The 14,626-nt window shown below is 49.5% G+C and overlaps 1 protein-coding gene across 2 annotated transcripts in view; it reads left to right on the top strand.

The window, feature by feature from the left end:
• podn (podocan) overlaps window positions 1-14,626 on the top strand; it is a 110,068-nt gene that overhangs the window by 42,590 nt on the left and 52,852 nt on the right. For both annotated transcript variants that reach the window (XM_085982810.1, XM_085982809.1), the window contains exon 4: window positions 8,930-8,994. In XM_085982810.1, coding sequence (XP_085838936.1) covers window positions 8,930-8,994 — 65 coding nt within the window. The remainder of the gene's footprint in view (window positions 1-8,929; window positions 8,995-14,626) is intronic.

The raw sequence follows: 14,626 nt of genomic DNA, 5'->3' as shown, positions 1-14,626 counted from the left end.
CGATTTATGACTGATAGAGCTGATCCAGTGTCCAACTCCATTTTCACTTGGACTCCAGCTATTTTTAGCATGACCCAGATAGTTTGTAGGTCAGCTTCCTTACTCACATTGTGAATTCTCAGACTACCCAGCTCCTGGCCGTTTGGGTCTGAGTCCGAATTCCGTTCGTCTGAACTCTTCTCAGCCACCTTGTGTACCTTGTTGTACTTTTCCTGTGATGGCTTCCTTTGGTTGTTGGTCCTTTGGTTGTTGGTCTTCTTCCCTGACCGGCATACCTTAGCTATGTGACCCAGTTTGCCACATTTCCTACATTCCTGGTTCTTAAACCAGCATTGGTTCTGGTCGTGTGTTGTCTTCCCACAACGATAACATTTTGTTGTTGTCGAGGTAATTTGATCCACACTGAGTGCCGCTGTCTTTAGCTGCATTTCCGCAGTTCCCTTCGCTGCGGCTTCGTGCGATGCTGCAGTAAGGACAGCCCTGTCAAGTGTAAGGTCGTTCTCTTCGAGTAGTCGCTTTTGCGTTCCTTCCTTTGCCAATCCGCACACGAACTTGTCTCGCAATGCCTCTGTCAGATTCCCTCCAAACTGGCAGTATTTTGCTAGTCTACGCAGTTCGACCAAGTATTCTGCGTTGCTTTCGTCTTTCCGTTGCGTTCTCGCATAGAATTTGAATCGTTCCGCCAACATCAACGGTGTGGGGTTCAAGTGATCCTTCAGAACAGCCACAATATCATCGAAAGTCTGATCCGCCGGTTTAGCTGGTGATAGTAAATGCTTCAAGAGCCCGTATGTCTTCGCGCCCATCGAGTTTAGCAAGGTTATAGCTTTGTCATCTTCTTCTATTTTATTGGCCTCACAATAGATCTCAATGCGTTCCACATACATGGCCCATTCTTCTACCTCGGAATTAAAATCGTTGATGTTACCACGCTTAGGCATCTTCCTCTCTTCCTGATAAACACCACGAATTATTTCTTTAAATTTTTTTTCAAGATGGCGGTTCCCGCGAAAATGGCGGTTTCCCGCGCTTATCTTCTCTCCCCGCCCACTTCAATGGCGGTTTCCCGCTTCTGTCTTCTTCCCCGCCTAATGGCGGCTTCCTGCGTTTCTTCCCTGGCGGGAGGGGTACACTTTCCCCACGGGCGACGGCTGCTGGCTTTCAGGTTCACAGCCTGCGCGTCGGCTTCAGTGCTTTCCCTTTTCTCGGCAGGGCAACCGGCGCTGGGTACACCCCGTTGACGGCGAACAGTTTCAGCCGCTGGGCTGGCTCTCGCTCAGTTCCCCTTGCTCGGGCTCTGTCTCTCCCCCGCTCGCTCGGCTCTACCGGCGCTGGGTACACCCCGTTGACGGAGAACAGTTTCAGCCGCTGGACTGGCTCTCGCTCAGTCTCCCTTGCTCGGGCTCTGTCTCTCTCCCGCTCGCTCGGCTCTATCGGCGCTGGGTACACCCCGTTGACGGAGAACAGTTTCAGCCGCTGGACTGGCTCTCGCTCAGTCTCCCTTGGTCGGCTCTGCCTCTCCCGCTCGCTCGGCTCCCAATCGCGCCTCCCAGCCCTCTCGCAGTCCGGTGCTTCCCTCCCCGGCTGCGGCTGAGTTTTTATATCTTCCCGCGCCTACGCTCCCGGTCGCAGCGCTTCGTGGCTTCGGCCGTTGCCCGGCCTTTTTCGCTGGTCGCGGTCTAGCTGTCTCATGACGCCGTTGCGTCCCCAGCCTGTGTGTACCGCGGCTTCCTTGCTCCACGCTGCCCCAGTCTCAGCGCCTCTGGGCCCGACTTCTGTCCGGCTCCTTTCCCCCTCGACCGTGGTCGAGTGCACCGCCCTTATCCTCCGGTTATTCTTTTTACCTTTCCCTTACTCACAGTCACCGTGGCCGGCTTGCTTCTCGTGCTGATCGGCTCACTCCTCACCGTGGCAGAAGGGACAGTCAGTGCCTGTTGCTGATGGAAGTCTTTGTCTCTGAATTCTTCCTCCTTTCCAGCTCTGCAGACTCGAGTTTTCTCCCAGCAGAATGACGAGGGCGGTTGCCTCTTCTCGACGCTCGTTAACTGCTTCAGAAGTATTGTTGCTGCAGGGTACGATCGGACTCGTCGCCACTGTAAAGTCTGTGGGTTGTTTAGTTAATTAATACACAGACTACCAGAGTAACTTAAAACAGGACTTTACTATTCGAAGGTCAGGGCGAATCTGCCCAATAAATCCTGACACAACACTTATATACTGGTGTGGTCACCGTCGGTATTACAGTATACAGAAGCCAAACAAAGTAGTGCCACACCTAAAATAGTTCTCTTAAAGGTGAACGGTTACATACAATAGTTCTCTTAAAGGTAGACGGGTACATACACTACAAGTCTGAAGTAAGTTTAGATTTGAAAACAGGCAATGAGCTTTCTCTCCAGCCAAATGAAGGCTGAAAGAGCTTCCATGTTGAGGCACAGATGCATGTGCCCCATATTGGGAAAATTAGTGCCAGCGAGTAAAGTAAATATATCCCATTAACAGTGGTAAGGTGGCATACTTGTTATTTTACAGTTTATGAAGTGTGATATAAAATTCACTGTAAACTGCATTCTACTTGTCCATATATTACACATAAAATTAAACAATTTTTTGTTTTGCAATTGGTCTCATAAGAGCATAAGAAATAGGAGCAGGAGTAAGCCATTTGGCCCTTCGAGCCTGCTCCGCCATTCAATAAGACCATGGCTGATCTTCTACCTCAACTCCACCTTCCCGCACTATCCTCATATCCCTTAATTCACTTTGTTCCCAAAAATTTATCGACCTCTGTCTTGAGAGAATATACTCAACGACTGAGCATCTACAGCCCTCTGGGGTACAGAATTCCAAAGATTCACAACCCTTTGAGTGAAGAAATTTCTCCTCATCTCAGTCCTAAATGGCCGACCCATTATCCTGTGACTGTGACCTTGTGTTCTAGATTCCCCAGCCAGGTGAAACATTTTCTCAGCATTAACCCTGTCAAGCCCCTTAAGAATTTTATATGTTTCAATTAGATCACCTCTCATTCTTCTAAACTCTAAGGAACATAGGCCTAGTCTACTCAATCTCTCCTTATCTCACGAGCGTACTGATCAGTCCCTCTCCTAGAAAGCTAGGAGAAACACACAGCAACGATGGATCTTAATATAATGGCGTTGGTTCCCACTATCATATGACTAAATATTGGGCAGTAAGATTAGCTCCTGATTGTAGGGCATGTGGGGTCCACTTATGGGAGCGCCCAGTGACACTGAACTCAAGAGAATATCTATTGAAGATCTGAAATTTGTAACAGTCATGTTATTTATTTTTTCTCCAAGTCCCCCCTTTAGATGTCCTCAAAATACTTACTATAACATGGCTACAATGGCAAGTAGGCAACCTTTTCCCTGGCCTCTGCCCATTCTTCTGCACAGCCATTCACTCACAAATACCCAAAAGCAGGCCATTGTTGATTGGCCCTCCAGTTTCCCTCCTTTCCACTTGACATCTGCTTACAACAGTTCAATCGAATTGGATCCTCAGAAATACTGTTTTTGTGCATTATGTAAATTAATTTAACCATGCCATGACAATGTTGAGGTAGTAAGCTTTAAACACGTCAGTACAGATGATTGTGTCCTTTATTAGGAGAGGAATAGTGCTGAATATTCCGTCAGTGCAGTGTAGATATGGACAGCATCAAATGACACCACAATGTTAATGTGCAGCAAACAAGTTTATTATCACTGTTTAAAGAAGTAGGGCTCGATTTTCATTGAGCCGTGGAGGTGGGCTTGGAGTCGTGTGGGGGTTTAAAATCGCAAAAACTAGCGGGCGGGACCCCCTGCCTGGTTCCTGACTCCGAGCAATTTGAACTCAGTCGTGTCTGATGGTCCCGACTCCGTCCCGCATCCAACAGGCGGGACTGGTCGTTAGGGCCCTTAACAACCACTAAAGGGCCTCGATAATCCTATTTTGAAAGGCCCTTGCGAATTTAACCCTTTCCCCACATGAAACACGCCTGGTGGGAAACACGAATGTGAAACCTGGCGGGAGCACTATTGGATTGCTGACTATCAGCTGCAGGTCAACCATTAGAGAGGAGATTTGATCAGCCATGATTTGCAGGACTTAGTGGTCTCAGGTCTGGGACAACTTTTAGAAGGCTTAACCACACCTGTGGAAGGTTGAAGCCTCACATCCATCTCCAGTGTGACCTCCTGGGAAACCCCTCTCGCCACCTTCACTCAGCGCTTCCTCAACAGAGGCATATACCAGAAGCATGGGAGCCATTTATTTCCTTCCCATCTGGAAATTAGAGGAGCTCGAGCACCAGCCACGGCAGCAGCAGAGCCAGGAGCAACAGCAGCAGCAGCAGGAGCGCCAGGCTGCTGCTTACCCACCTGAAGCTGCACAGGCCAGAAGGGGCCAGCGCCTGGAAGTGGCTGGAGAGCACCTTGCTGCACATCAGGGGGTCCATGGGGACCCATATCTGCAATGGCAGTCCTACTCAGGAGGACTTCCATGAAGGTCTGGTTTCTCTGTTCAATAGATGCCCATCGCTCTTCAAGAGATATCATTCAATTCTGAACAATGACCATGTTTTCTATAACCTGGCGACTAAGCTGCTCCATGGACATAGCCATCCTCTCCTCTACGGTAGCCAGCCTTACCACGGAGGTAGCAATCCTTTCCATGGAGGTAGCCATCCTTTCTGTGGTGATGCATTCATGCGCCAATGACTCCACAAAGGCTCTGCTCATGTTCGCTATGGACTCCTCCATTCGCTCCACACTCGCAGCGACCCTAGAGACAAAACCTGCCAGTGACTCCTGCATCTGTGCCTGGATTTCCATCACCTCTGATCTTATGGATGGACCCAGAGGCAGAGGGTCGACATGCTGCTGAGCCGAGCTGGCAGAGTCCTGCGCCCTCCGACTAGAACTCTCCACTGCTGTCCCTGTCTCCACAATCTGCTGATGCTCACTTGTGAGCTGTGATACACCAGGTGACAACACTACTCTATGTCCCGAAAGTCCCACCGAGGTGTGAGTGTCTGCGCTGGTGCTGGGTGCGCTGAATTCTGCTGACGCTGCGCCCTCCGAGGTTGCAGCTCCCTCTGAGGAGTCTGGCTGTTCAGCCTCTTCTTCCCGGCTAGGGGGGATGGATGCTTGGGATGGTCCTGTGGGGGAGTAAAGGAAAGAGTCAGATGTGATGCAAAGGCTACATGCACATAGCTTTTTGCAGATGCTCATAAGTCCATCAACATGCAAGCCGTGATCCTGACCAACAGTTCCACCACAGACCCAATTCACGTACGAACCGGGGTCAAGCAAGGCTGTGTCATTGCACCAACGCTCTTCTCAATCTTCCTTGCTGCAATGCTCCATCTCACCCTCAGTAAGCTCCCCACTGGAGTGGAGCTAATTTACACAACAAATGGGAAACTGTTCAACCTCCGTCGCCTCCAGTCCAGATCCAAGGTCGTCCCATCCTCTGTCATCGAATTACAGTATGCAGACGATGCTTGCGTCTGCGCTCACTCGGAGGTCGAACTCCAAACCATCGTAAACACCTTCACCGAAGCATACGAGAGCATGGGCCTTACACTAAACATCCGTAAGACAAAGGTCCTCTACCAACCTGCCCCCGCCACACAGTGCTGCCCCCCCCCCGATTATCAAAATCCACGACAAGGCCTTGGACAACGTGGACCACTTTCCATACCTCGGGAGCCTACTGTCAACAAGGGCAGACGTCGACGACGAAGTCCAACACCGCCTTCAGTGTGCCAGTGCAGCCTTCGGTCGCCTGAGGAAGAGAGTGTTTGAAGACCAGGACCTCAAACCCGGCACTAAGCTCATGGTCTACAGGGCAGCAGTGATACCTGCCCTGCTGTATGGCTCAGAGAAATGGACCATGTACAGCAGGCACCTCAAAGCACTGGAGAGGTACCACCAATGCTGCCTCCGCAAGATCCTGCAAATCCATTGGCAGGATAGGCGCACCAATGTCAGTGTTCTCGCTCAGGCCAACATCCCCAGCATCGAAGCTCTGACCACGCTCAATCAGCTCCAATGGACGGGTCACATTGTCCGCATGCCCGATACGAGACTCCCAAAACAAGCGCTCTACTCGGAGCTCCGGCACAGCAAGAGAGCCCCAGGTGGGCAGAGGAAACGCTTCAAGGACACCCTCAAAGCCTCCTTGAAAAAGTGTATCATCCCCACCGACACCTGGGAATCCCTGGCCCAAGACCGCACAAAGTGGAGGAGAAACATCCGGGAAGGCACCGAACACCTCGAGTCTCTTCGCCAGGAGCAAGCAGAAGCCAAGCGCAGGCAGCGCAAGGAGCGCACGTCAACCCAAGCACTCCACCCACCCGCCCCTTCAACCACCGTCTGCCCCACCTGTGACAGAGACTGTAGGTCCCACATTGGACTAATCAGTCACCTGCGAGCTCATTTTTAATGTGGAAGCAAGTCATCCTCGGTTCCGAGGGACTGCCTAAGAAGAAGATAAGTCCATCTGTTAGAGCTTCACAATCATTATCAGCGACTCATGCAATGTCAAAGAGAGAGATGGGAAACTTTTCTGTCACCAGCTTGCTGTGTTACACCCGTCTGTCCGTCCCCCACGTGCGAATCATCCTCTATTCCCATAATTTCCAGGACAGCCTCCTCCCAGGGGGTCAGGTGGGCTATTGAGGCTGTCCCTCCTCCTGCCCTGGCTCGCTCTCTTTTGTTGTGAGCTCTCTTTTCCTGCAATGAGGGAGACAAGTGGAGGTTGAGTGAGAATGAAGGAGTGAGGTTGCATAGCATAGATACTTAGAAGGAGACAAAGATGGAATGAGGTTGCAAGACCAAGGGCCCTCTCTGTGTGTTGTCAATTGTGTTCAAAGCATCAGAGTGATAGGGAGTGTGAGGGCTGCATGGTCGAATAGTTATGTGAATGTGAGCATAGAGAGAGAGGGAATGGTAAGGGTGCATGGATGTCAGTGTCAAGTGGGATGTGGAGGAAGAGATTGCTAAAGCTGAGTGCTAGTGAGGAAAGGCAATGGGGATCAGATTGAGGGTGATGGGAAATTCATACTCACTTTTCCAGTGCGCTGAAGGTCAAGAAATCTTTTCCTGCACTGTATCCAGGTTCTGCAGGTGACTCCCAAGGAATTGACTTCTTCAGCCACCTGCATCCACACTGCCTTGGTCTGAGTGGGAGGCCTCTTCCTCCCTGATGAAGGGAAGAGCACCTCCCTGTTGGCCCTAGCCCCATCCATTAATGCCTGCAGTGCCACCTCGTCAAAGCGAGGAGCTGATCTGGCCCTCCTGCTTGTCATATTTGCTGCAGCTCCCTCACACCGCACAGTCAAGAAGCTTGGCAGTCTGCAGAAGAAGCAAGGCTTGCTGTGGACCTTAAATGCAGCAGCAATGATGACATCATCGGAGGGGATTATCAGTCATGAAAAACCCATTTGCAAAGGCTTCCCACACGTTGGAAATCAATTGGCCAATTCAGTTAAAATTGCATCAATCTCCCACATCCATTTAGATTCGTGTGGGAAACACAAAATTTGGATAACACGGCACCATCCCGCACCTGAGTTAAAACCCCCCCCCCTGTAATGTCTATTTGTACAGAAAAGGCATAAGAACAGAACAACTGAGTCTCATTTTTATCCCAATGATAAGCAACATGATCACATTTTTGTAACAAATGTTTGCATTCCAATATTCCATTCTTCATGCTGTTCCTTTCTGCATCTTTACTGTGTTGAAATCAAGACTCCTCGCACCGTCTCCTACTCTTACTCTATGTCATTCTTTTAGAGGATCTCAATATGTGCAACTCCTTATCTTGTAAAGTTTTCCTTTCTTCTAGAATCTGCACGTGGTTAAAATCCAAGCCTGATCATTACTTCTTGATTTTCAGACATCTAGAGGGAGAAATTTCCCTGCTTATCGCCAGCAGTTAAGGCTGGTTTCTGCAAAAAAATGGCGGCCACCTCGCTTCCGCCCACTTCCGACATGGGCTGCGGCGGTCCCCATTTTGGTAAGGGCCAAACAAGAGGCGCTGTTTACCCACGTCTTAAGCAGGCGTTAGGACATTAACCTATTCAAATAAGGGGCCTTACGCCTGCTTCTGCTCCCTCTTGCAAATTTGATTTGCGCTTGAGGCAGCCAGTGCCAGTGATGTTTACTCCCGGGAAAACCAACGCTAAACAGCACTGAATTTAAAAAAGTGAATTACTTACCATTATCATCACTGCTTCCGGTCCCGAGATCTCCAACCTCCCAACTGCAACCTCCAGGCTCCCCGGATCTTCCTCCGACCTTGACCTCTTAGCCCCCCAAAAGAAATGCCGATCCCCCAACAATACTGCAGGCCCGCCTCCCCCCCCCCCCCCCGCCCCCGATCTTCTTACCCGACCCCCGACAGCCCTCCGATCACAGACACCGAGGCCCACCAGTTCCTCCTCCAGACCCACGCTATGCAACCCAATCACTTACCGGAAATTGGAGCTTCACCCTGCGCGGGCTCCTACCGCAGCACCATCTACATGTTAATGAGGGCCAAGGCCCCAAATCCTGGATTCCTCAGACCTTCCCATTTAAGCGCGGGCTGTTAGGACTCTGCAGTTTAGGCGCCCATAGATGGACGCTACCGAATTTCTAGATCCCAATATTATACATGTATTTGGAACCATTTTACTGAGAAAACTTTATAAGATCACTGAGTGAAAGGAGATTTAGTATTACAGTCTACTCATAATAGTTTATTTTACGCAAAAAAATCTGAATTATCCAAAAAATTGAATTATGAAACATAAATAATGCAGCAAAGTAGTCATTTCATGTTAAAAATTGTAATTATCCAACATGATGAATTAAGCAACTCTAATGTCAAAGGTTGATGATTGAATCTTCTATTGTTTGACTTTTTGAAGGGCTTCCAGATGATGCATTTTGTTCTCTTGAGAACTTGCTGTATTTATACCTGGCGAACAATAAGGTAAAATATTTTAATTATTTTAGACAGTTTTGTAAGATTGACTGAGTACTATTTATCTAATTAAATTACAAGCCAAACAAAAGCACATTATAACATTGTCCTTTCATTAGGCATAAGTCTAGCCCATGGATGAAAGTCTCTTGTATCTAACGGCTATAACGCTCCTGAAAGAAATGAATTTGGAAGTGCCTCAACCAGGTTCAAAGGGCTGCAAGACCACTGCACAAAACTGCCCATAATTTGGCACTAATTGACTCTAAAATAGCAATCTCACTCCGAGATAGGCTGTTTAAGAATATGGTTGGGATTAAATCACATTGCGGAGGGAATGTCCTTTCCCCTGCAACTTCTAGACCTGTTGTGTCTGGACTGGGAGTGCTTGGTGTTTGCACAAAAGTGGAAAGAGTTGAATTCTAAGACATTGATATCTGCCATCTTTGAAGAGCTCTAAAATTCACTAAATATTATCACTAAATACTATCTCATTGCACCATCCAATCCCCTTTACTTTGCAACTCAGACCAGTTACTGCTCAGAATATAAAATGATAAAGAGAATATAAGTTTGATTTCTTTAATTATTTGCTGTCTTTCTATTAATATGAATGTTGAAAAATGTTAATCAGATATACTACTAATCAATTTGCCAGTGAATCTTGCCATTCATATAGAAATGACTTATGAAATATACTGGGCGGCCTGCTGGTGGCGCTGTCCAGGGAGAGTATAAATACTCGGGCACGGGCCCAGCTTGCTCAGGACATTTTGTAAACAGGAACTAGTGAAGGATAACTAGACTTCCATGTTGTGAAACAGTCGATTAAAGCCTTGTTTAATACTCTGACCAAGTGCCTAGTAGTTTTCTTACATCACCAGGCATCCCCACAGCAGTAGGGAAGGGAAATTAGTCATCCCTTGCCACCTTTTGCACACAAGCTATAATGCAGCAGAGCCCTGGGATTAGTTCTCCAGACTGCCCTCACCGCAGGAAGGTTGTGTGGCACAGGGAATCCGCAAGGAGAAAGGTAAAACATTGAACAAAAACGACTGGAAAATAAAAATAGTTTCAAAATGTTGAAAGAGCTTCAGTTTCATGGCATAAACAGAACACATGGCAGGCGACCAAGGAGTACAGAAAATGTTCCACAACAACCTGACCAGAACATGAATCATTTATAACTTTTTCCAGAGGGTCCTGCTGTGGTTGGATTATCAGGAATACTTTTCCATATTCAGTGTTCATTCAGCACATATCTGCTATATATTTGATGCCACTTAGAAATATTTCTACATTGATTAATGTACTGATCTACCTTAAATAGCTACAGAGACTGGTAGTTATAACTCAAAACAGTTGGCTTTTAATAGCTTAGAACTGGACAGAACAGAACACACATGTTAGCCTTCTGACCAGCTTCTCAGAAGTGAACTAGGAGGCGGAGCCAGGGGCGAAGTAACAGATCAGGACAATCAATGGCACAGCAGAGTGGTATACAGTACATCAGCATTCTTGGCCAACCAAGAAAACAGCAGGGTTACAATAGGAAACTATACACAGGTAGAATAAGGTATATACTTATAAGACTTATTTCACCACATTCACCCCTCCTATAAGTTAAGTCTGACCGGGGGTTTTACAGTTCGTAGTGAGCGACATAGCGTCGGCCGAGGAACCTCTTGGGGGACTTGCTCAGGTTCCTCCGCCGTCCCGGCGTCTGCTGGGTTTTCCAAAACGACGTTTTGTACGTCTTGTACCTCCGGGCATCCCACCCCCACAGGCGGCGCATCACGGTGCTCCACACCCGCATCTTCGCTAGCAGCATCGCTCTCTCTCTCTTCTCCTGCCGGAGCCAGGTCCTTTATTGAAACAGTGTCCTCACGTCCATCAGGGTATTGGATATACGCGTACTGAGGATTGGCGTGGAGGAGCTGTACTTCCTCCACTAGGGGATCAGTCTTATGACCTCTCACATGTTTTCGTAGCAGTACAGTGCCCGAGGACATCAACCACCCGGGTAGTGAAATACCTGAGGAAGATTTCCTGGGGAAACCGAACATCCTCTCATGAGGAGTAGCATTTGTTGCGGTGCACAGCAAAGACCTTATGGAATGCAGTACATCGGTGATGTGACTCAATAATTCCGAGACTCGAAGGTAGCAGAACAAAACAAGGCTTTTATTAACTTAGAACGAAACACGTAAGCGAGAGAGATGTCGTCCTTCTGGAGATTGGGGCTACACTGAAGCTAGCTTACAAACGGGGCCAGGTATGGGCGGAGCCCTACACACAGCACATTCCAGCACATTCCAGTATACAATACAGCACATTCCAGTACACAATACAATGAGGTCTGGGGGAAGGGAAATGACACTGAAACCGATCTCAGTCACAGGCAGTGATGAATGGAAATATTTCATCACAATCGGGAAGAACTTCCTGCTAGCGAGAGGTCGGTAGGCCTTTCGATTTTAAAGACAGAACGACTGCCTTCCACACTGTCGCATTCTCCCTCTCAACCTGCCCATTGCCCCGGGGGTTGTAGCTAGTGGTTCTACTAGTAGCAATCCCTTTTGATAGTAAGAACCGGCGTAACTCATCACTCATAAACGACGTCCCTCTGTCGCTATGGATATAGTTGGGCATACCGAACAGACAGAATAAGTTGCAGAGGCTTTTGATTACCGTAGCACTGGTCATGTCCGGGCAGGGAATGGCAAAGGGGAAACGAGAGTATTCGTCTATAACGTTGAGGAAATAGACATTACGATCAACCGATGGGAGAGGACCTTTGAAATCAAGGCTTAGGCGCTCGAATGGCCGAGTTGCCTTGATGAGGTGAGCTTGTTCGGGCCTGTAGAAGCGGGGTTTGCATTCCGCACAAACGCGGCAGGCTCTGGTCATCATTCGGACCTCCTCAATGGAGTAGGGTAAGTTGCGAGACTTGATGAAGTGATTCAATCGGGTGATTCCTGGGTGGCAGAGTGCGTCGTGGAGACTTTGGAGCTTGTCAGTACTAAGGCTGGCACATACCCTTCGAGATAGGGCATCGGGTGGCTCATTGAGTGCTCCTGGCCTGTACATAATATCGTAGTCGTAAGTGGACAGTTCTATCCGCCATCTTAGGATCTTGTCATTTTTTATCTTGCCTCTCTGCTTCGTGTTAATCATGAAGGCCACAGACCGCTGGTCAGTGAGGAGTGTGAAATGTTTGCCGGTGAGATAATGTCTCCAATGTCTGACCGCCTCGATAATTGCTTGTGCTTCCTTCTCAACGGAAGAATGCCTGACTTCAGGACCCTGTAGTGTACGGGAAAAGAAGGCTACCGGTCTCCCGGCCTGGTTGAGGGTTGCAGCCAACGCGAAATCAGAAGCATCGCTCTCTACCTGGAAGGGTATCCTCTCATCTACAGCACATACCACGGCCTTTTCAATGTCCCGTTTGATGTTGGTGAATGCCTCCTGCGCTTCTACTGATAGAGGGAAGGACGTCGACTTGATAAGGGCTCGGGCTTTGTCCGAATAGTTGGCCACCCACTGAGCATAATAAGAGAAGAATCCCAGACACCTTCTTAAGGCCTTAGGGTTATGTGGCAGTGGTAGTTCTTTAAGCGGGCGTAATCGTTCAGGGTCTGGCCCAATTACCCCATTCTCTACCACACAGCCGAGAATACACGAGTAGTGTTGAAAGTACATTTGTGCTCGTTATAGGTCAGGTTTAGCTTTTGGGCAGTGTCTAGAAATTTAGCGAGATTCCGGTCATGCTCCTGTTGGTCGCGTCCACAGATAGTAACTGTGGTAAACCACTGTTATCGTTCACAACCGTTCACTATTGTTACACTGTTGTTATCACTGTTTACACTGTTGTTATCACTACACAAGGTTACCTCTTGCCACGCACGCTGTTATACCTGGGCTGGCCTCAGCTGACTCCGCCCATGGCTCCGCCTGCTTGCCCAGGTATAAAGGTGACCGCTTGGCTAGTATTCTTCCTTGTTGGAACCGATCACCCACGAGGGTGGGCTCTGTTATTTAGCCAATAAAAACCTATAGTTACTACCTTAACTCGTCGCTTTTCATGGACTGAATTGATAGGTATATCAATTTTATTGGCTAAATTTTGAAATGTATGGACCGGAGCAGCCAAACGACCAGCCAAACGGTCAGCTACAACAGCCCCAGCCAAACGGCCAGCTACAACAGCCCCAGCAGCCGACCTGGCTGCGAGCCCTCCGACCGCCGTACCTGGATCTAAACCCACAGGCAGCGAATTCAGCCCTCGACTTCGAACACTGGCTGAGCTGCTTCGAATCCTACCTGGCAGCCTCCGGCGTGCCTCCGGAATCCAAACTAAGAGTTCTGACCGCCCAGGTGAGCCCTAAAGTATTTGCACTCATCCGGGACCTTGCTACATACGAGGACGCCCTCAACCTGCTAAAAGAGCAGTACCGGAGCCCAGTAAATTCAATGTATGCCAGACATCTCCTAAGATCCCGCTCGCAACAGCCAGGAGAGTCTGTAGATGAATTTTTACGGGCGCTACAAACACTCGGCAGGGACTGTGACTTTAAAGCGGCAACGGCTGCAGAACATACTGAAGGAAATATCCGCGATGCCTTCGTGAAAGGCCTTCGGTCCGACTACTCACGGCAAAGACTGCTCGAATCAAAGGACCTTGAATTGAAAACAGCTGCAGCCCTCGCTCGCTCCCTGGAAGTGGCCCATCGGGACCTCGAGGCGTACTCCAGGTACAGTGCTGCGCGACCCTGGGACTCTGGCCCGATTCCGGCCGCAATACCCCTCGCACTGCCGCCCCTGGGACCTACTACGGCGTCGGTGTCCCGGAATCGATCGGGACCGCCACCCCCGGGACCTGTTGCGGCAGCGGACCTCCGCGATCGGGCCGCCAGCTGCTTCTTCTGTGGCCAGGCGAGACATCAAAGGGCGCGCTGCACTGCAAGGAACGCGACCTGCTCCGGCTGCAAAAAGAAAGGCCACTTCGTAAACGCCCGCAGGGGGAAAGCCACAGACGCCAGCAGTGCCTCATGTGAGTTGTGGGGGTGGCCATCTTTGATCAAGGCCACAGATGCCAGCATTGCATCATGTGCGTCGTGGGGGTGGCCATCTTTGATCAAGGCCACAGACGCCAGCAGTGCCTCATGTGAGTTGTGGGGGCGGCCATCTTCTCCGCCATTTTGTCCAACTTCGTGGGGATCCACGTCATGGGCGCCGCCATTTTGTTCGCCGCACTCGGACGCCGTTTTGTCTCCAGACCCGACCACCGCCTCACCTGCAGACTACAGCAGCTCACTCAGCCATACACTGGCCTCCGTCACGCTTGACCAAGCCCTCCCGCATCATCTGTCCAAGTCCATGATGGACATCGAAGTAAACGGCCACGCCACGACCTGCCTGTTCGACAGCGGAAGCACGGAAAGTTTTATTCACCCAGACACGGTGAGCTGCTACTCCCTCACTGTCCGGCCAACGCGCCATCGGATCTCGATGGCGGCGAAGTCCCATTCAACAGACATCAGCGGCTACTGTGTGGTGACCCTGTCGGTTAGGGGCACGGAATATAAAAACTTTAAACTTCTCGTCCTGCCCCAGCTCTGCGCTGCCGTCCTACTAGGGC

Source organism: Somniosus microcephalus, chromosome 3 (assembly GCF_052327205.1).
Source record: "Somniosus microcephalus isolate GS21.2 chromosome 3, FLI_Smic_1.0, whole genome shotgun sequence".
Taxonomy (NCBI): Eukaryota; Metazoa; Chordata; class Chondrichthyes; order Squaliformes; family Somniosidae; genus Somniosus; species Somniosus microcephalus.
Note: the sequence above shows the minus strand (reverse complement) of the source record. Positions and strands in the feature narration are given on the sequence as shown.